We start from the raw sequence: 23,616 nt of genomic DNA on the forward strand, positions 1-23,616 counted from the left end.
TTTTAAGTGATAACTGTTACATTATTTACAAGCAGCAAAATCCATCACAAAAACACTCTGGCATCACGTGGCCATCACTCGATGATGAGAGAATGGCGGGACTAGGCCGACAAAACAATAACTTTGAACGTGTATTCGTGTCTGCAGATTAATTAGGCAATATTCTCTAATGCCTATCTTTGGCTCTGTAGATCAATGAGCCCGCCATAGCGCTGTTTGCAGGAATCCCAGACAAAATACCATTCGCTGAAAGCCAACGGAAGCCTCTTCCAGACAATGTCAGCGAAATATCTATAGACGACAGTCCATGAGTAGTAAATATGCACCAATCACCGAGATGGACCGAGCCCTCGTTTTGGCACGATCTCATTGACCGGTCTTTGGGTCGTGTGTGTACCGGCTCTGACTCTTCAATGTGGAGTTAAATCTCAATGGGGCTGTGATTCTGTAGAGTGGATTTAAGTCCCGAAGGAGCTCTGATTTAAAGGTTAATAGAGCTCTGATACATGGAACTGGATTTAACTGTTTAGGTGGGTCTCGTTATAGAAAGCGGAGTTTATTCGGTTTAGGGTTTATGATTCTAGGAAGTGCATTTTACTCTTTGCAGGGATCCTTTGTCTATAAAGTGGAGATAAACTTTCAATCAAGAATTGATACTTGAAACTGGCTTTAAAACTTAACTAAGCTGTGATTAAATCTTAACTGGTATCCGATTCTTGAAACTGGATTTATGTCTTAATGGTTACCTGATTATACAAAGTGGTTTTACATTTTAACGCTGTTTGTATTCTAGAAAGGGGATTTTAAGTTTTAATCAGCTTTGATGCTAGAAAGTGAAGTTAAGCCGTAATGGGGATATGATTACAGAATACGGATTTAAAGATTTATGTGGTTCTGGTTCTAGCAAATGTGTTTACGTATCAATGATACTCATATTCTACAACATGGAGTTAAAACTTAACTGAGTCTTTGATTCTAGAAAGTAGAGCTAAATCTTAGTGGTGGGCTTAAACTTTTAAAATTGTAGACTTAAATTTTATAATGGCGTTGAATTTACAATATGGATTTAAAACTTAATGGGCATTTATTGGGGTGAAACAAATCAATATAACATTTTATACGATATAAAGAAGGTGATACATCATGGCGAAGACTTAGTGCATTTTCAAAAGGGTAAGTAAATATATTAGTATCTCGTTATTAATGATTCACTTTCAAAAAGGTAAGTAAATATATTATTATCTCGTTATTAATGATTCACTTTGACAGCAACAACAAAAACCTCTCACACCGTATGTTGCAAAACAATTTTTATTTAAAATGGTCTGTTGTACGAGTATTTACAAATACATGTATTTACAAGAGGTTGTTGATACGAAAGATAATTTAAGATCTTAATTTACTGGTACTTGTACATCACTTTATATAGGCATTGACATTCTATTGTAATGGTGCGGTTCTTTACCTCGTGACATAGAGCGATGATATAAATATTATGGGATGCATTTATTGGGTGGCTTGAAGGAATTTGTCATGACGTTTCTTACGATGACGTATGTTTAAGGTGCCCTGATATCCAAATAAGCAATGTATATAATGTGTGAATGATATTTTGCGTGCGTGCGTGTGTGTGGAGCGTAACATAACACTCAAGTTTGAGGAATTGACGCATTTATCCTCGAACAGTAAAACACACCAGAGAATACACGGATTTGCACTAAAGCACTTCAAGTCTCCCCCGACCCTTGCCTGATACACATAGCTCAAAAGGAAAACATGTTGAAGTTCGTTGTGAATATGGGCAAAACGTCTAGAACACATGCGAGTTTGCTCACACTTGACAAGAGCACCCACACACATACACAAACTAATACACAAAAAGGGCTTGCACAAACCAATTAAATGTATGCATGCACGTACAAGTATCGGAAAGAAAGAAACGAAAATAGTTTATTTAAGACGCACGCAGTCAACACATTTTCATGGGGGTTTTTTATATGACGTCAGGCATATGGTTAAGACCACACAGATAATGAGAGAAAAAACCCGCTGTTGCCACTTCATGAGCTAGTCCTTCTGATTAGTAGCAATGGTCTTTTTAAGGCACCGCCCAACAGACAAACGTGTCTGTGGTCATTACTGAATTAAATGTTTGCAGTGACCAGGGATAGGTATGGTTTTCAGTTGTTATTCTATCTCTGTCCTAGCAGGCCATCAAAGGGGCTATGTCTACGATATTAAGGTGTATTTCCACGAGGCGAATTATTTCAACGATTTGAACCTTAAAGCAAGTAACGGACTATTGGTTCCACGACACCCCAGTATATATGTATCTGCGGATATTATGTAGTAATATACTGGTAGTTGCAGAGCGTGATGGAAGAAACCCGCAACCGCCACATAGATGTAATTTAAGATATATATTTCAGAGAAAGGCGTTAAAATACGCGATTGCCTGTTCGCTAATCTCGTTCCAAATTTTTAAAATAAATCATTAAAACAATTAAGATACATACATTACATCCAATGATATGTCAATGTGCTCTAGTGTTGTCGTCAAACAAAACAAAACTTTTTGTAACGATTTTATTTGCAAACTGTCTATCCCCAAGGTATCCTAGCGATTTAATTATTACGACAAATGGTAAGTTTTTGACCAATGAAATGTCATTTTACAAATCCATACCACAAGTTACACCGTCTTACTGCACCTTTAGAAAGTAATTTACTTCTATATTATCTCTTTTAATCAACTTCCTTGGCTGTTTAAACTGTTTTATAGGAACCCAATCAGATATATAATTAAATGTTTGCTTTAACTTTTTCTTGAAAATTTAAATTCCACTAATAAAAAGTCGTCCATAATGGTGTTTTTGACGTTACCGAGAATACTTTATGTAGTTTGAAGTAATTAAGTCTGAAGGTTTAATTACCCAACTGGAAATTGAAATCAAATATCAATCGCAAATACTGGTATCTCAAATCGGAGCTGTCGTAAATACTTCAGACTAGCTTTCATTTGTTAACGTCCCCCGAGGAAAGTAACTGTTTGATTTTAATTGTATTCCACATCTCAAACAATGTGTTTTTATCTCTGATGTTAATTAGTCGACTGTGCGTCACAAGAAGCTGGTAAATAAATGATTCCAACAACGAGCGGCCTGTAAGTCACGAATATCGTTCCACTGAAGATTGCCCCTTTTCTTTATTTTATTTTGTTTTGTTGGAACCAGAACTGCTTTGACTGTTAGGTTATGCTGAAAGGAGAGGGAGAATGGTGGTAACTCCCATTATGGTGTATAAACGGTTGATTACAGGCATATATTAGAATTAAAATTAGGCCATATGCCATATCATGTAGTGTGCTGTCTGTGTACTGACATCTCGAAGCAAAGAGTGGTAATATTTCAAACTCTACGTGTTGAATTTGTTCATTTAGTTTTGGTAGAGTGATGTCAAAGGGACCGTTGTCTTCTAAGGCAGAAAGTTTGCCCCGGTTTAATTCTACACAGTAGGCTAATGTGTGTATGCTTGGCTATGTAAAAACAATAGTGATGAACTACCTACTCCACCATCTGTGCGTTCCCATGTTGTTGGGTTTTTTGTTGTTGTTTTGTTGTGGGGGTTGAAGGGGGGGGGGGGGGGGGGTCTTGCTTTTGTTTTGAGTTTGTTTTGTTGGCTTTTCTTGTGGGATTTTTTGTGGGGTTTTGGACTTTTTTTAAACAAATTCCATATAGCTATCTACGGTTCAAGCATACAAAAAATGGCGACGACACGAACTACTTTGTATCAAGTTAGTTGACGACGAAAATGGGTTTATTAAAATTGTATTTGTAAGCGGTGTTGTAGCTTTAATTAATATATATCACCACACTGAATCATCGGAGCATGTGATTTCTTAAATCAGAACATAACGAATATATTCGTGTATGCAGGCACGCATACAAAATTTCTAAATGGTCTAGTGATTTCCCTAGAAATTTGGCAAGGCATGGTAGACCAAACACTTTTGGAGCATTTTCACCATTTTCGGGGCACTTGTTTTTCATTAAAAATACACACAAATTAATTGAATTAAACATTAATGTAATTTATGTGCTTGCTTTAATAAATGAATGGCAAAAGATATAAAAGGCATATTTTATTAATTAATAATACCTTTTTGGGTGTTTTATAAAGGCAGTTTTAAAATTAATTAGTGAAAAAGGCTTGTTTAATCTCAGGGCAGCATGGTGCTGATTAAGGCAAGATGGTGCTAGACTACTGAGGCATGGTGCTGCACCATGCTAAAACAAGCTAGGGAAAACACTATGGTGCACTGCATGTTTTTAGATTCAGTACTTAAAAACATTTTAATTTTGGTGAGAAATATATGGAGATAGTATGGTGGGATTTCTTTCAACGATGTACACGACCCTATTCCCTCCCCGTGCACAGGTTTTACGTGGCATCAAGTATGTGAAAGAAGAAACGCTAGGTATAATAAAACTAAAGATGTTAAATAAGTAATGCGTTACACACTTTACGATTTCACGACGAATTACAAGGTTTAAGCTCAAAATAGAAAGTTACAGGAAATGTCCATATATCCGTCATGTTTTATTATAAAAGTTAAAGTTTGTTTTGTTCAACGACACTATAGGAGCACATTGATTTTATTAAAGTCACAGACCCTAGTTACAACCCTTGAAAATGGACACTAAGTTTAGTCAATCTACAAACCTGTAACGCATTTGGATAAAGTTACAATTGAGTGAAACATGAGTCTGTGACGCTGAATCGAGACAATACCACTTAAAACTAAACTAGGGTTTGTCGCTATAACCGAAACGTTTCAGAGATACATGCATTTTTAAAAATATACAAAATACGTTTCTGGGTATTAGAAAAACTAGAATTACCACAAGCACTTCGCGTGTATGGAAGTAGATACTCTAAACAATAAAATCTAAGTAATATCAAATTTCAATTATTAAAACCAGCTTTAATAGCGAGAAAATACACCGTAGTGTTAAAAACTATGGTCTGTCACTTTAATACTCAAAGTCACTTTAATAATCACTTTCATAATTCTGGCACTCTTAAGTATGCTGTTTTATTATACTTATGGTGGTGAGATCTACACAGATATAACCGATCTGCTGTCTATTGAATTTATCATTTGATTATATTACCATCATCCATTATAACAAAGTCGTATGCTATAAGGAGGGTGTTTAATTCTCGAACCGAATTTCATTGAAGTCGACACATAAAGAGTGCCTGGACTATGTCTTAGATGTCGTAGATTATGATATTACGGTGTTGACATTTGCTCTGATATGATCGATGTAACGTCCAGTGTTTTTATCCCCTGACTCCATTAAGCCTGTCCATTATAAAAGATAAATACTCGCATGATGTATGTGCTATAGCCGGTATGTTGTGTTCTGGATGGAGCTGTCTTTTTGAAGCTGATCAATACTGTTCTCACAAGGGCGTCGAGTATAATTACACTTTAGCCCCTGTTCAGGAAAGGAATGTATATTTTTAACGATCGACACCATGACCATTTTTATATTATATATCTGATGTTAGCATATTGTTATTTTGATATATTCTGTTCTCGTTGATCTTTTTACAAAAATGTTTCTTTTTTTAAATATTTTATATATCTGTTTTGGGTACGGGTTTGTGTGTGTTTTGTTGTTTGTTTGAGGGTTTTTTTGTGTTGTTGCTTTCTTTGGTTTTTGCTTGTTTATGTGTTGTTTTGGTGCATAGGCGTACGGGCTCCGATTTTATAGGGGGGCAGGTTGACTTTTGCCCGAATTAAACAAAATTTCCCGAATCTGGATTACAACGTTTATTCATATTAACATTACTGCCAAACAGCTATATAGGGTTGCAAACAAATCGCCACGCATTTTCACATCGGTTACAACTAATATTTCGGGTAGAATAATGAAATTGCATTGTGAAAAGTGTTTAGGCCAACCCATTTTGCCCGAATTTAACGATTTTCTCCAGAACTGTCTCGTATGCTTATGTTTTGGTAGAGGGTTTTTTTAATTATTATTATTATTATTATTTTATTGTTTCCGTGTAGATTGAAAATTGCATTCAGCAGCAAGCTGAAGGGGTAACGGAGCGTGCCATCTACAGACAGTTTGCACCTAAGATGACGTAATGGTGGCTTCTTAAGCCAATGGCAGCTTAAGGGAAGGGAGGTGGCCGCTTGAGCAAATGTGATTGTAGAGCTGATTCCATAACGGTGTTTATATTATTAGCAGGTCGCCTTTATTTACAGGTTTATAATCTTGAATATGTACGCAGAAGGCACCTATGGTCAGATGCCCATTTTAGACATATGGTTACTGTACAAGGTGCCATGTTTATACAGTTGTGTACGATGTGTTATTGACGGCCAGCTGTTTTATGTAAGATGTCCTTATAAGCAGGTGGTCGTAATACAAGATGTTATGATTATAGAGGCGGTTGTTATGTACTAGTCTCAGACTATCAACTGTCACAACGGTGTTGGCTAACTTTACGGTTGCGTTTAAATTCCATCCACTCCTAAGTTACGACGGGTGCGCTCAGATTACTAATCGGTCGTAGCAGTTGTATACGACGAGAATCGAGTTGTAAGAATGCTCAGACTACCAACTGGACAGTCGTAGTGAGTTGGCCAATTCCGTCGTGACAGTTTGTAGTTTGACATTAGTATAAGGTACCCGTATACATATGCGGTTTTTACACGAAGTGTCTTTTATGTGCATATACAAACAGTCGTTATGTCACGGGTTCTTCATTGACAGGTTGTTATTGGTCAAGGTTCCTTTTTAAGCTGGATCGACTTTAGCTAAGTCTGAATATTTTGAGATGACCATTAACACATAATGATGATCTTTTTTTCTTATTTGTTGACAGGTTAATCGATGTTGTTGCGCAAAGTTGACATTTTTAATTGGACAGTTTCGTTATCGTTAGTTCTGTTAACGGTATGACGGAGCTGGGATGTATGTGGGTGGTTTCAGAGAGCTCGTCTGGTGTGTGATGGTCGATGCGTTATAGGATCGATTCCCGTTGAAAAACAACTTGGGATTTATTCCATCCCAATCAGAGACCCACGACGGAATATTAAAGGTGTTGGTGTGTTCTGTTTTGTTTTTGTGAAAATGTATTTAACAAGCATCTGCTGATAACCGTTAAATCCTAGTAACTCTGTAAATTGATTATTAGAAGTAACTTACTAAGATGAACTAATTAAAAAATATATATATTGCAGCTTGACTAAACTATTTTGAAAATATTTTCAGTAAGGTATTACATATGAAAGCAATCACGAATAGGATGGAGGCGATCTGTAAAACATTTTTGGTGCGAGTTGACTAAGTATTGCGCGAGGTTTTGGGCGAGTTGACCAGCATCCATGTGACGACAGTGGGTTTTTCCTCATATTTTAGAGCAAATGTCGCAATTACCATGAAATTGAAGCTCAAAAGGGGGGAGGGGGGGTTGGGGGGTTGCTGTTAAACGAACGGTTTTTTTCCTTTTTGTTTGGTCGTTGTTGTTTTTCCCTTTTTTCTTGTTTCTAATGTTCGTTGTTGTTCTTGATGGTGGTGGTGGTGGTTTGGGGTTACTGGGTTTTTTGTTTGTGTTGTTGGTTTTTTTATTGTGTGTGTGCGTGTGTGTGTGTGTGTGTGTGTGTGTGTGTGTGTGTGTGTGTGTGTGGTTTTTGGACAGGGTTTCGTCTCTTTGGGTTGTTTTTTATGAATTTTGTTTTCATTCTTAACACTAGTCTTTGTAATATCTTTTCATCTGCACTGACTATTTTTGGCTCACTGGTATCAAGTTTGATCTAGGTGTCTAGACTGTAATAGAACTCTCCTAACCACGAGCTCAGAGTACGCCATCAAAGGGTCGTTTTAATTGAGTTGTTTCCGCTAAAATAGCAACATGTCACTGTCACCGAATTTCAAGGTTATATTTTAATGAATTTACGTTGTGATGTATTGATTTCACTACATCACAAAAAATAGATATTCTGTAATGTGCCACGCAAAATGTCACGTTGTCATCTAAAATATGTTATCAAATAGCAACTTTGGTCTTCATAGATTTCATTGAGACATTAAAATCATTTGTATTAAATTGTTGTGGTTGTGTGAATATGTTAAAGTGATATTTGAATTACGTTGTTCGGCAGTGTATCTGTTTAATTTATATGGATTTTGTTTAGGGAGGAGGTATTGTTTTGTATGTTCTAAAGTGTAATTTGAATTTCATTATGTCATTAAGACAGATTTCATTATTATTTTGAGATATATTATTTCAATTTATTGTTTTATGTAGATTGCCGATGTGTAACTTTCTTTTTACCGGCCTCGGTGGCGTTGTGGTTAGGCCATCGGTCAACAGGCTGGTAGGTACTGGGTTCGGATCCTAGTCGAGGTATGGGATTTTTAATCCAGATACCGACTCCAAACCCTGAGTGAGTGTTCCGCAAGGCTCAATGAGTAGGTGTAAACCACTTGCACCGACCAGTGATCCATAACTGGTTCAACAAAGGCCATTGTTTGTGCTATCCTGCCTGTGGGAAGCGCAAATAAAAGATCCCTTGTTGCTAATCGGAAAGAGTAGCCCATGAAGTGGCGACAGCGGGTTTCCTCTCAAAATCTGTGTGGTCCTTAACCATATGTCTGACGCCATATAACCGTAAATAAAATGTGTTGAGTGCGTCGTTAAATAAAACATTTCTTTCTTTTGTATGTGTAACTTTCATTCTGATGACATTATCTTGTATAAACGTTGGCTGTTGTCTAGACTATTTGGTGACGTGTGAAACTGAAGTTTTAATATTTAATTCTGGCAATGATGTCACAGAACTGTTGCAGTTGTGCGTTTACCTTTAGCTGCACGACACCTGGTCAAAGGCCGGTGTATGTGTTATCCAGCCTGTGGAAAAAGTGCATATAAAAGATCCCTTGCTGCTAATGGAAAAACGTAGCAGGTTTCGTCTGATGACTACGAGTAAAAATTACCACATGTTTGACATTCAGTAGCCAGTGATTAATTACTTAATACGCTCTAGTGGTGTCGTTAAACAAAACAAACAAACTTTAGCCGTTGACTGGGTGTGTTCATGATTGCTTCTAATTACCCCTGCAGTTCTCAACTGAATGACGTTTTGTAATATAATTATTTTACAAAATATTTCTTCTCAATTATTGGTTACCGATATACATTTTTGAATATTTTTATTATTTTGTTCAGAAAGTTTCATCAACTGCGATATTCTTTTCCTTTGCTTAGATTCTATCGTGCATCTCCACAACACTATTAAAAAGTTAAATTTGTTTCACAGAAATATGAAATTATATCCCAAACCCCAGAGACATGCATCTCTGATTGTCTTGGCAAGTATACAAACTTGCTCTTCTTTTTAGGGAAGCTGCACATTTCCATCAGCTGCAGGTTATACGCCGCTAACAAAATATCGCTTTTCCAGTTGCGTCTTGTACTAAAATGATGTTGTCTATTTTCATTCTGATCTGTCATCAAAAGTCAAAATGTCACTTACATCGTTTAATTCCATGTCGCAAATCAGTATCAATTTGTTACTTCCGTCTGACCGTAGTGCACTGCCTAGGAGTTATTTTTTTCTTAATCCGAAAACCCTCGACATGCATCTAGTCTGTATAGGTTTGTTTTGGGGGGATTTTTTTTTTTTTTTTTTTTTTTTTTTTTTTTTGCTGAAGCTGTGATATTTGATGAAATGCCTGGATCGTAGAGGTCGCGTATGAAGATTAACGATGTACTACACGTCGTTGACAGCGCTTTAATGACGCCGCATCCATCACGACGACGATGATAGACTAAAGCTTTCTTAACACGCGACCAATTGCACGAGGTGGCATACCCTGTGCCTCGGTGCCACAGATGAAGATGTTCGGCGACCTGTGGTCGTTAGAGGGCGCCACTTATTGTGGACGTCTGCTCTATCCAAAGGCTTGTTAAAATAACTTGTCTCAGGGTAGAGAAAACTGATATTATAGCTGACATTAACGACATGAAAAATAGCTGTTTTGTTGTGTATTCATATGTTATTATACAGCGAAGGCACATAGCAGAAAATGTATAATCTGGTTTGTTTCGTTGGGGCTTTGTTTATGCAAGCATGCGTGCGTGGGATGTTTAGGTTTTAATGTTGCTGTTGCTGCTGTTGATGATGATGATGTTGCGTCTTTAGTACACCTGTAATGACAAAAAAAAGAATAAACCATCAACATATTCAAAATCGTACCTTTGTACAAGACAGAATCAGAGTGGTACATTTGAAAAGTTGTGACGTGCTTACAAAATGAAAACTACCTATACAGTTGTTGTCTGGACCGATAATATGATATAGTATAGCTAACTGGCGTTGATGAACAATGGTCCTCAATCCAAACACAACCAGACAATTACTTGACCACAAATAAAGAAGACACTTGATGAGGCTTTCATGAAGCACTTCCAAGGCAGTTATGGTCACTTGTTTGCAAATTGTAAAACATTAAAAATCCGCTAAACACATGATTTTGAAGCACTCTATTTACTGACATATATGTCACAACGTTATTTTAAAGGGACTATCCTGACTTTTCGGTGATTGTTAAGATGATGTCGATCAACAGTCGGTTGATTTGTTTTGATGAACGACACCACTAGAGCACATTGATTTATTAATCATCGGCTATTGGATGTCAAATATTTGGTAATTGTGACATATAGTCTCAGGGAGGACACCCGCTATATTTTTACATTAGTAGCCAGTGATCTTTTATATACACCATCTCACAGACATGATAGCACATACCACGGCCTTTGACATACCAGTCGTGGTGCACTGGTTAGAGCGAGAAATATCCCAATGGGGATCGATCCTAGACGACCGCGATTTTTAACTACTGTAATTTTTCTTTTCTTTTCTAAACGTATTTTTTAAACGTGTTTCTGATCGTCCTAGTGTTTGCACAATGTCAAACTTTATTTTATTCCCTAATTGTCTTCTTCTTTTGTTTCTTCGTACATACAATATTATTCAGCTTGGGCTACTTACTAACATTATTAGTCCGAACTAAAACACTGATATTCTAAACAAGAAAATATATTTAATATGTAATATCAGTCGTTACTAAATTTTGTAACTCAAAAACACCTTATAACGCAGCAAACTCAGGGAAGTTCCTTCAATAACAAACCTGATTGCAAAAAGTGTCTGTTTTATTAGAGACCGGCTGGTAATTACCGTAAAGCATGGATTACACACTCTTATATAAACGTATTGTTTGAATGTTTGCATAACATGAGACTTTAATAAAATATCTGTTTGTCGGTGTATTTTCTATAACAGGAATTTAATCCAGATTTAAGGTGTGTTTAATTTTGGTTTCTATTTAGGAAAGCTGGTGCCAATCTAAGTTTTATGTTTTTGTTTCCGCCATGCTGTCGCGTTGCCATGAAAAAAATAAGCAAACATCCTGCATTCATAAATATATATTGATCTCTGCTGGGTATTAAAACGTGTCATATAAAAACGTGAAGTTGTAAAAGAATAACATCCAAATGCAAATGAGTACGCCAAGTTGAAATGAATCTGTCATATGGTACTAAAATAGACTATATAATTCAAATTCAAATTAGTTTGCGTGTTGTTGATAACATATTTGAATTATATCAAATCAGTATTAAAATGTTTATTAAATCTTTGTGACGCCATCAGTAATAATCATTATAAAGTTAATAATAGTGTAACAAATAGTAAACAGTAATAGCAATCATGACGTAATGATAAAAACAAAATAAATAAAATATGGCCTTATTCGTAAGAGAAATAATCAACTACGAAAACAACTGAGTAAGAGAAATAATCAACTACGAAAACAACTGAGTAAGAGAAATAATCAACTACGAAAACAACTGAGTAAGACTGGGCTAACTTTGTTCACATGGGGCGGGACGTAGCCCAGTGGTAAAGCGTGCGCTTGTTGTGCGGTCGGTCTGGGATCGATCCCCGTCGGTGGGCTCATTTGGCTATTTCTCGCTCCAGCCAGTACACCACGACTGGTATATCAAAGGACGTAGTATGTGTTATCCTGTCTGTGGGATAGTGCATATAAAAGATCCCTTGCTGCCAATCGAAAAGAGTAGCCCACGAAGTGGTGACAGCGGGTTTCCTCTCTATATCTGAGTGGCCCGTAACCATATGTCTGACGCCATATAACCGTAAATAAAATGTGTTGAGTGCATCGTTAAATAAAACATTTCCTTCCTTCCATGTTCACATCTTCCTGTTGCAGTTTTATGTCTTAGACATGTGGTAAAAAAATTAGAGAATACTACACTAGTGTTCGTTAGATACCATTTATCTCACGAGTTGTTTCAAACCGTACCATCTGATACGTGAGAGCCAGATGGCTACGTTGTAAACGAGTTGCGTACGTTAATATCACAAGTTGTAAGGTAAATGGTACCTATAGGTCACGAGTGTAGTATTCTACTTCTTACATGTCCTAAAAGACAAAAAAATTTTTTTTTTTTTTAAATAAAACGCCTGTTTCGAGTAGCCTTTACGATGCTTGTGCATAAATAATTAGCATACACGTCATAGTTTTAATTCAGTATCTGTACTATTAATTGCAGCAAATGGTTTGGATTTGACATGTACTTATATGTCATCACCAAGAAGCAGCTAATCATATATTTTGGTTTCATGGGACCTCCAACATATTATGTTAGATCTCTAACATGCTGTTTATTGAAATGGGTCAGAAAAAAACGTTTCCTATTCTAGAGTGTGCCGAAACTAGTGGTATCGTCAATAAACGATCATAATAGGCAACATGTTTTACACATAATTTAAATGTATGTCAAGTGGCACACCTTATCCTCGTGCCCACCCCTCTTTCGACTGCCATAATCTGATCCGCTGTGGTGGAGAAAGCTAACTGGGAGAATGAGATATTTACCCATAATCATCATCATCGTCATCATCATCATCACCACCACCATCAGTTTAGTTTCATGATTAATGGTCAAGTACACTGTCCTTGGTGTTATCTGTTTCTGACGATATTCATATTAGAACTAGAAATGCAATACTTCTTCAAATTCGCTGCCCTTTTTTTCTTCTTTTTTCTCTCTCTTTTTTATACGTTTTTTCCATATTGTTTAATGAAACTTCCAGCTCGCGCGGCCTTTAAAACAATATAACAAACTGCTGATGCAATATCGTGGGGGAGAGTAAATCTGAAGCGCATCGCAGCTAAATTGGGACTGGAAAACGACCCGAGCTCTGTGGACATTGGCTTGCCTTTGTGCGCAGACAGGGACAAATCTCTTCGGCATCCTAGGGTCGTATTAACAGTCCGTAATATCATTATAGTGCCGGTTTACGCGACGAGCAAATTGCCCGCGCATTCAGCAAACACACTCTCCTCGTTTAATAACAGTTCTCACACTTCAAATGATATTAGCCACCGGGACAATCGTATCAGAGTGTCGAATGGTTGTTGTCTTTGCGCCGCACGCTTGCAGAATGCAAATATTACGGTGATCTCAGGAGGAGGCATTTGATGTGGTTACGCGGAACATGATTTCCATGACAAAAAAATCTAAATCGTGTTGCTGGATTGAATTGGTTCTTGTGGGTTACAGAAAAAATACTGGACATGTTGTCGTTTCGAGATACATCATCGACCATTATCGACTGAATATAGAGTCGATGCTTAGCGCTTTTCGGTGGTTTTGTGAAAAGACGAAATTGATATGTCTTTATTCATCTGCAGATGTTGATAAAAAGTTAAGGCTAATATCTTGTAACTAGATACTGATTGGCCTTATTAGATATTCAGAAAGGCCAGCATCAGAAGTAGTGGTACATGTAGGTCGGATGAAGGGGAGGGGGGAGAGGGGGGGGGAGAGAGGGGGGGGGGAGAGACGACGCAAACAAATAATATAATGTAACTATCGTTATCTCCTTAAAGTGTGAAGTGTCATACACAAGTCTCAAGACTTACAAAATGATAGAGTTAACAAGTGTGTAAATTGGAGGTTATTTTGAGTTTGAATCCCAGGACAAACAACTCCCCTAGCCCTCGTGGATAGCCATTATGGGAAAAATGAAACCATTACTTTGAAAGCAAACCTTAAAGGGGTCCTTTCACAGTAGCATAATGACATTTTCCGTCTGATTTTTTTCAATGCAAAGATTATGCTTTGAACCACATGCGTACACATGTACTCATAAACGAAATACAACCAATTATGTTTATCATTTGAAAAGAATTAATTTGAACGAAAAATCTATAGAGAATGGCCGACTGGTTGGAAGCGTAATGCGCATTTATCGCGTACATCTTTTGCACTCTGTGTCTACGTACACATTGCTACAATGCTCTGATGGAGAAAACCTTGATGCCGGTTTTGTGATTACTTTATTTTCACTAAATAATCTGGAGGAAACTACAAGGAACTGGATAAATGCACCAATTGTTTCGCCTGTCATATCTACTGCTTGTAGCGTGCAACTAAATTCATGAATTACATCCCAAATCGTCCCTGAGACACTGAGCCATCTTATATTGGATTGGTTTACAGTCCTAACATGACTTACTAGGTAGGAGTATTCTAAATTTTAATTTTACCTACCTGTGATACTTGCATTTTTTGACAGCTTGTTGCACTGTGTTTTAATTTAACTTTAGAAATTTTATATTGATGTTGACCATCGATTCATTGATATATTTACCTTTGTTGCACACTCAGTGGACGATGATTTTTGTTTGTTCTGCGGTTTCGTTAAACGTTCATACATGCATCCATTTAGTAGGTGGGACTTGCCAGTGTTGTCTGGAATGTTTTGTCTTAATGAACCATTCATTTGCCTTTCGTTCATTAGATATGTCAGTAACTAAGTTAGGCTTAAAACGCACCGGATCTGGGTCTGGATCTGGTTCTGGGTTTGGCGAGTATGGTGCCAGTCAATGAAACGCACTGAATCAAATGTGAAAAAACTCGCACCAAGTCTGTGCTGGCGAGAAATACAGATCTGGCAACAGACGGCATAAAACATGTATGTGTGTGTGTGGCCATTTGGTTTACAGTGAAGAGAATAAATCAGTCTAGTAGACGTTTTCCTGCTCGGTCTGGCTGAACTCAGCCATGGTGTGTTTGCCAAACACAGATCCAGCTTCGCCGTGGTTTGATCCTTGGTTGTGGGATTCTCAGCATGCGTGTGGAATGTAACTAGACTAATACCACTGACTGACTACTTCAGCCTGTTTTAGACACGACTACAAGGGAGAGGGCTAAAGTTAGATTCATACTTCACCGCCGACTCTTGTCGGCGAGTAGTTCACTCGCCCAGTCCTGCTTCTGTTCAAACCTAATCCTCATGTTTCAGTGAAGTCAGTGTAGTTCTAACACAGTTCATATTAAATGTTGATGCGCGTTCGTGCAACGCTTTTTAGTTTACCTAATTAAATAAAATCCGTTTGGCATGAGGTCAGCAATCAAAGTATGAATTGGCCTTAAGATTGCTGCAAGCAATGTACTCTAAACAAAACAAACAAAAAACAGACAAGCAAATAAATAAACAAACAAACAAAATGCAAACAATAACAGGTACAAGTAAGAGACAATGACAAACAAATGCAAACAATTTACAGATACAAAAGAGAGGCAATGACACGTATAAAATGATATTTGTACCTCCTGTCCCGGACTGGCGGCCCCCTTTCTCACTGTTTGATAATTTTAATTGCCCCCCCCCCCCCCCCCCCCAAATAAAAAAAAAACCCCACGTAATTCGTTGTCTTATTATATTCTTTGTTCATCGAGGTACTATACAATGTCGTATGGGTGTATCTGTATCAAATTAAGAATCGAATACAATAGACGATATCACTGCTATCATTCTCAATCTAAGTGTTATAAACTCTATTGAATCACAATCAGTTAAACGGATAGATTCCAGTGTTTATCGCTGTACTATATTTCCATCTAATAGAGCATTTCATGAACGATATATAGGATCGATGTCACTTATCATTTCTTGTTGGGACTATTTACTTGCTTGTTGTTGTGTGTGTAATATCCCTAAACCGATTTTATTGGATCCTGAATAATGCCTGCCAATTGCCAATACATAAACCAAGTGTGTGTTAGTAGAAATGAAATCAGACTAAGTCATTCAAGAAACTTCATCAACATTCTTCATTTACATATTCATCGACTGGGTTTCGTGTTTGTAACAACAAAGCTATATTTGTTACGTTACGCACACTGCTTGCCAATAATTTATATATTCTGCAGTATTTATAATATTATCATAATATTATAAATACTGCAGAATATATAAATTATTGTCAATGGGCATCTTCTTTGATCGTCCTTGAAGCTTGATTGCTCGGCACGGGAATCCCGTTACGCGTAAGCGCCTTCCTGACAGATTAGCGATCCCAGTAGATGTGCTACAATTACCAAACACCAATTATGAGCAGACGACTGGTCCATTGTTGAGTAGTTAGGAAGTGTTTTACTTGTCATAGTGATTAGGTGTGCTTGGTATACTGGTACACAAGTTGTTTGCAACAGGTAGTCGACTGCCACGCTCGTACTTGTGATAATTGTTTTTCTAAAGTACTTCAAATCAAGGCGTAGCGGCAATTGATATAAGGCGCTTCCACGCCGCCAAAGCGCTTACTCTACGGACCAAGGCGTGTCGGGCCGCTACGCCTAACGGCCCTGGGGAAACCCCTGTTATGTGCATGCATTTTATTTTATTTTTTATTCTTCCTTTCTTTATTTTATTTTATTTTTCCTCCATTAACAAAAGTATTGTTCCCTGGAACCCGATCCTACGTACACAAAAGGGCCATACTATTTTGTTTTCGATTTATAATATGTCTTCTTTTGTTTTTCTTTTTTATTAAAACAAAGGTAAAAAATACATACATAACATTTTATCTGGAATGAATGTAATAAAAGTATTTATAAAAATCATCTGCCGTATTTACCTATTTTACCTATTTTAAGAACATTCGCAGAAACACACACTTATTTTTAGGCCTAAATTCTGAATTTAAAAATAAAGATACATAATTATAAACAAAACTTTGTCATTGCTAAAGTTTATCAAGCGAATATCAATAATACGTCTGGGTTTTACATAATAAACTAATTAATTTCGTCTTACTTGCCATGTATGCACTGATATGACAAGCTCTTGTACATCCGTCTGTCGTTCTGAGTGACGGGTCGCATTGTTCCGCGGTCCGGTATATGACGGATCACTGCCGATTATAGCGGCTAACGATTCCTGCGTGTGACAGATTTATTGAGTTCGACGACATGTTTCCGTGACAAATACGATCGCGTTCATAGTTCATGCCTTGCTAACCGACCTATCTGCGACCGTTCTCAAATAAAAAGGAAAGGAAGGCTTGTGTAACAACTCAGCAGACTCGGGTGGAAGGTTTCCGGGGTCGAAACCCCTCCCTGCTCAAGCACATTTTCTTTTTTCTTAATATATTTTCCAGAGGAGCATGGCTCGACTCCCCTATAAAGTTCAGTTGCCACAGTCAAGACCTCCCACCTCTCTTGCTAAAATTCCCGCGCACACGCCTGCACTTAGTTGTGTGTGCATGTTTGTTTTGTTTATTAATACGCAATGGTGCAGCTTCTTCTTCTTCTTTTCGTTCCTTCTTATAATGATATCACAGGGAGATATTTGCTGTCAGGATGAATCTCACAGTGACACGGAGGAATTCCTGGTCTCCATAACGTTTTTCTTCTGTGTTTTTCGGTGTTGGCCAGTGAGCATCTCTGAGTTGGCTGTGTTGTTGGCAGCTATACTCCTGTCTGTGGGATGGTGCATACCAAAAATCACTTGCTGGTAATGGAAAAAATTTAGCGGGTTTTCTCTAAGACTTCAAGTCAAAAATGACGAAATGTTTGACATCCAATAGCCCGATGATTAATAAATAAATGTGCTCTAGTGATGTCGTTAAACGAAATAACTTTTAAATTTGGTGCAGCTGCTACATGTTATTTGTTCATCTTTCTCGTATCATTATTGTTACTGCAATCACGTCAAATGATAGACTACATTTTTCATGCTGGGATCGATCCCCGCCAGTGGGCGCATTTCGCTATTTCTCGTTATAGCCAGTGCACCATGACGTATATCAAAGGCCGTGGTATGTGCTATCATATAAAATACCGTCTGCTACCAATGGAAAAGTTTCCTCTCTAAGACTATATGTCAAAATTACCAAATATTTTAGATCAAATAGCCGATGATTAATAAATCAGTGTGATCTAGTGGTTTCGTTAAACAAAACAAACTCTTAACATCAAATGATAGACTACGTTCTTCTGATTCATAATAAGGGATATTTTTCAGCGGGTCCAGCATTTATTCAGATGCTAATTAATTATTTTTAATATACGAAAATGTTTCACATGTATAAAGTTCATTATTCAACCGAAAACAAGGACGTAGTTAACAACATAACGGTTTAACGTGTTGGCTCTGCCTTGCGTTAATTGAGATTTAGCAAACCAGAGTTGGAGTGGCAGTCCTCCTATAGATAAAACCCTTGACAGGACACTGCCTTGTGCCGATACATAATTTTGTTTGACAATGTTTTATCGTATTGTGCAGATCCGGAACTTCTGGCGTTAGAGAGACAGAAATATATATATACACACACACACAGAGAGAGAGACAGAGACAGAGACAGACAGACAGACAGACAGACAGACGGAGACATTTATTTATTTGTTTATTTATTGACCGAAGAAAACGTTCTCTGCCTTGATGTGGTACTGAGATTCGAACCCATCACTTACAAGTCCTACAGACGATTGCTAAACCACTATGCTATGGAGAGCTATGAGTAAATATGTTACTATTTAGATACAGATCTACCTGGTCAGTGAGATTCAGACAGCGGAAAGTAAAATATATTTGTAGATCCACCAGAACGACCAAAAGTGCACACGGTATTACAAGCAAGAAAATAGAACATATTAGCTTAATACTAGTACACACTGGAACCGGTACTTCTAAACAAACATATATATTAGATTAAAGTCGAACTAAGTTTTTTTTAAAATTATAATTCCAGGCTAAAAGTAAAATCATCATGCTGAAGGTACTGAGAGAGTTCAGAGGGCGTGGTCAGACTCGCCGAGTGTCCGATGAAGCCAGTAAACTACAACCTCACAAAGGGAAGGACAAGAAAGTAAGTACCTTTAATTAGTGCTTGTTATCATATTTGTGATTAGTTTGCTAACTTTCGTGTCATTTCATGCTACATATGGTGCGTATAAGGGACACACAAACACTCACATACCCTAGGTAAGAGTCATCTCGTAAAGCCTATGCACCTTCGTTTCTTCATTTTCAACTCTCACCCTAGTTATTTCGGTCTTGCTGGGACCATAATAATGGTTTCTGGATATTGTGAAATTTTCTGTAGACCAAGTGTCGTAATTATCACATGCCTCACACTTAACCTCGGATTAAATAGCGTGCTGAGGTAATTTTATTATATTAGGCTTGTAACTAGCGATAGTATAGGGCGCAGGTGCTCCTCAGAAAAACATGGGGAATAAAACGTATTTTATTAAGCTGGGGAAGAATGGGCGAAGTATGTAACTAAAACAAAACATAATTTCACTGCCCCTTCCTCCCCTATTCCGTGATTATTTTAGGAACTGTGCTTTTCCTCCTGTGGTTAATTTAGGAACTGTGCTTTTCCTCCTGTGGTTAATTTAGGAACTGTGCTTTTCCTCCCGTAGTTAATTTAGGAACCGTGCTTTTCCTCCCGTGGTTATTTTAGGAATCGTGTTTTTCCTCCTGTGGTTATTTTAGGAACTGTGCTTTTCCTCCTGTGGTTATTTTAGGAACCGTGCTTTCCCTCACGTAGTTAATTTAGAAACTGTGCTTTTCCTCCTGTGGTTAATTTAGAAACTGCGTTTTTCCTCCCGTAGTTATTTTAGGCTAGATACGACGGCGCTGTTTAACCGACATTCCCTTCTACTCCAGCAAGACCCCTAAATCCAGAGCGGCAATCTCAGTGAGCCTCAGCCAGTGAACAAACTACATGTTTTTTTAACTGTCAACCATACCCCCTCCCCGTCTCTCTTGTAGTTATTATTTTGCCTCATAGCGCTGTTTCTTCTTAAGCATGGCCCCGAGATCCATAGCGGCAATAACGAGTCAGCCAAGCACTTCTTCTTTTTTTGGGGTGTGTGTGTGTGGGTGTGGGGTGTGGAGGGGGGTTCACTGCCCCTGTCCCTCCTGTAGTTGTTTTAGACAGGTATATATTTTGCGCTCTTTAACCGATATTCCTTTCTTCTCCAGCAGGACCCTGAGATCCATAGCGGCAATGACGAGTCAAACAAGAACAGCTAAACGTTTTGTGTTCCTCACCACCACCCACCACCATCCCCGTCCCTCCTGTAGTTGTTTTAGGCTAGTCCTGGCGCTGTTTAACGCAGCATTCCTTTCTTCTCCAGCAGGACCCTGAGATCCAGAGCGGCAAGGACGAGTCTGACGAACACAACTCGGTGGAGCCCCAGCCGGTGAGCAACACCCACCCCAACCCCAATCCTTTCTTACTTAGTATCATCTTAGCAAGGCGCTGTTTAACAGAACATTCCTTTCTTCTCCAGCAGGACCCCGAGATCCAGAGCGACAAGGACGAGTCAGACGAACACAGCTCGATGGAGCCCCAACCAGTGAGCAAGCTGCAGCGCGCGCGCACCAAGTTCATCATCCTGCACTACTCGCCGTTCAAGGCCGTCTGGGACTGGATCATCCTATTGCTCGTGCTGTACACCGCCGTCCTCACGCCCTACTCAGCCGCATTCCTCCTCAACGAGGACGGGATCAAGGTCAAACTGAACCAGGACTCGGAGACTCGCAAACAGAACGCCCAGGTGCGTATCACGAAATATTAGTCATAGTCAAACACAACTAGGACTCGGAGACTCGCAAACAGAACGCCCAGGTGCGTATCAGGAAATATTAGTCATGGTCAAACACAATTAGGACTCGGAGACTCGCAAACAGAACGCCCAGGTGCGTATCAGGACATATCAGTTATGGTCAAACTCAACTAGGACTCGGAGGCTCGCAAACAGAACGCCAAGGTGCGTATCACGAAATATTAGTCATGGTCAAACTCAACTAGGACTCGGAGACTCGCAAACAGAACGCCCAAGTGCGTATCACGAAATATTAGTCCTGGCTCATTTTATAAACTGATAAAAATAAATAAGGGAACGTCCAGGGACCCGTTTTACGAACTGATCTTAGTGCTACGATCACGTTATGTGCATAAGTTAACTATACACTTAAGGTGACCTAAGCGCTAAGATCGCTTCATAAAACATGACCCCGGTGCGTATCCGGAATCGTTAGTCATGGGACGTTTCATATACTGATGAAAACAAGCGCGTGTTTAGGGGAGGGTTTCTGAGGTTGAAACCCCTCCTGCTCAAACGCATTTTCCTGTTTTTCAATATATATTTTCCGGGGCAGCCTGACTTTCCTTCCCCATTAGAAACTTCGCTCGCTAGGGTCTAGACAACGCTCCCCCCCCCCCCCCCCCCCCCCCCCCCCCACGGCCTGGGAACGAAATAAGGGAACACATGTAATTGTAGACCCAATTTAATTCAAGTTACTAGCATATAGCAATGTCTGTATTTGATACAAAGTTGTAATGTGGGATTGAATGTCAGTAGTGTTGACTTGACTGCCAGTATAACGGTCAACGTCTCACACTAGGGTTGAGGATTTTGGTTGAAATTATTGTTTGCTGTTACTTTTTCTGTGATCCCGTACTCCTTATTTCCAACGGTATATTTAAAGGGACATACCCTAGTTTTTAAACACTAAGGCATATTTTTTACTATTTTAGCCGTTTTTTGATAATTGAAATCATATTTTACTTAGTTTTTATGGGTTAGATTATCAATTTCCGTACATTCGAAGTGTTTTTAGTCATCTTGGTGTTTTTAATATCACAAAATGCATTTCTCATATTTTTAAAAACGCACGTGCGTCTAAGAAGTAACAGTTATGGAGTCGAGTTTTAGTCTATTTTAGGGGGTATTTCACCATTTCAAAGTCACTAAACTTAGTGTTATTTTTAACGGATTGAAACTAGGGTATGTCCCTTTAAGAGTTTCCTTGTGTATCCCGTCCGGAACACACTCTCTTATTGCATATAGTTTTAAAGCTAAAATCAATGATTCAAGCTTCTTTAATTTGGTCATTATTCCTAGGTCCATATAGCTTTTTGTCTCTACAAATTAGTTCAGTCTTCAGACATTTGCTGCTAAAGGTTGTGTCTCGAAGGGAACAAAAAGAGATACTTAAATGAAATGGCTGTCATAGAACGTAAGTGTTGTAGGTGATAGGTTGATATCCCTATGGCGCTTCTCGTTTACTTAACGACTGGCACCTTTGACTACGAAGCAGTGCTAGTATTCAGTCCAATCAGTGTCATTATTGATGTACTATGTCCATGTATACTACTGCAGTACTATATTGTCAGAAGTGGAATTCTTAAAGTGTTAAACGATGTGAAACGCCGATGACTTCCTTCTTGCGGTCTCAGACCACACTTAAGCAGCGTCGTCTTACGGTTACAATTAGTAAACGATATTTTAATCGATTCTGAATACACTTGACCTTTGTAGATCTGATATAAGTGGAAATTATTGCCATAGCGTTTTATAATTTCCATTTTCATTGGTACCGCGGAGATTTTCTCCTACAAGTGCCGATTGGTCATTTCCGTAACAGCAATGTCATCGAGTGCTACTCATTTACAATAAGTGTCACCAGAAACGTTCTAATAAATCTTTAAAATCTGGGCTTTGCGGCTCAAATTAGGAAGTCTAGACTCAAATAAAATGCAGTTTTTTGCTATTTGTGTGCCGTTCAAGTCCACTCCTTATTTAATATGCATATAGTCGTACAGCTTTGGAGAGTATACGCTCACAATTTAAAAGTACAGATTCCAAATGTAAAGAGAGTTGGGGTATTTTTTGTCTCCCGCCTTTTTAGCTACAACAAATATGACAAGATATGGGACGTGCAAAAATTACTATTTCAAACGAGGAAATTTACGTAAACGTGATTTTTAAAGTGTCATGTGATGTTTCATTAGCTGGAACTGTTTTACAGTGGAACAACTCAGAACATGTGTTTTTAGAAGGGACCAAACCAAGTTCCTGGATTAATCAGCCATCACTGATGTTGATGAGAAAACAAATGTCGGGCGAAATGAAATTTTTAAAGAAAAAATAAACACTTTGAGCGATTTTCAGTTTAATAACAGTACTGATGAGATTTTTTATGTCGCTTATTTTTTTATTTAAGAGAAATAAACCTGCCTTAGCAAAGCTTGGAACTGCGATTATTTGAGAATAAGAACCGTTTTTTCTCTTTATTTCTTGTGAGTTCTTTTTCTTCTTCTTCCCTTTCTTCTTCTTCTTCTTCTTCTTCTTCTTCTTCTTCTTATTTATTATTATTATTATTATTATTATTATTATTATTATTATTATTAT

General features: G+C 38.1%; 1 protein-coding gene across 1 annotated transcript in view; it reads left to right on the plus strand.

The window, feature by feature from the left end:
* The first annotated feature begins 19,161 nt into the window (after positions 1 to 19,161).
* The window catches only part of LOC121381242 (potassium voltage-gated channel subfamily H member 7-like), a 58,561-nt gene continuing 54,106 nt past the window's right edge, over positions 19,162 to 23,616 (plus strand). The window contains exons 1-2 of the mRNA XM_041510468.1: positions 19,162 to 19,274; positions 20,710 to 20,976. Coding sequence (XP_041366402.1) covers positions 19,176 to 19,274; positions 20,710 to 20,976 — 366 coding nt within the window. The 5' untranslated portion in view covers positions 19,162 to 19,175. The remainder of the gene's footprint in view (positions 19,275 to 20,709; positions 20,977 to 23,616) is intronic.

This window comes from Gigantopelta aegis, chromosome 9 (assembly GCF_016097555.1).
Source record: "Gigantopelta aegis isolate Gae_Host chromosome 9, Gae_host_genome, whole genome shotgun sequence".
In the NCBI taxonomy this organism is placed as follows: Eukaryota; Metazoa; Mollusca; class Gastropoda; order Neomphalida; family Peltospiridae; genus Gigantopelta; species Gigantopelta aegis.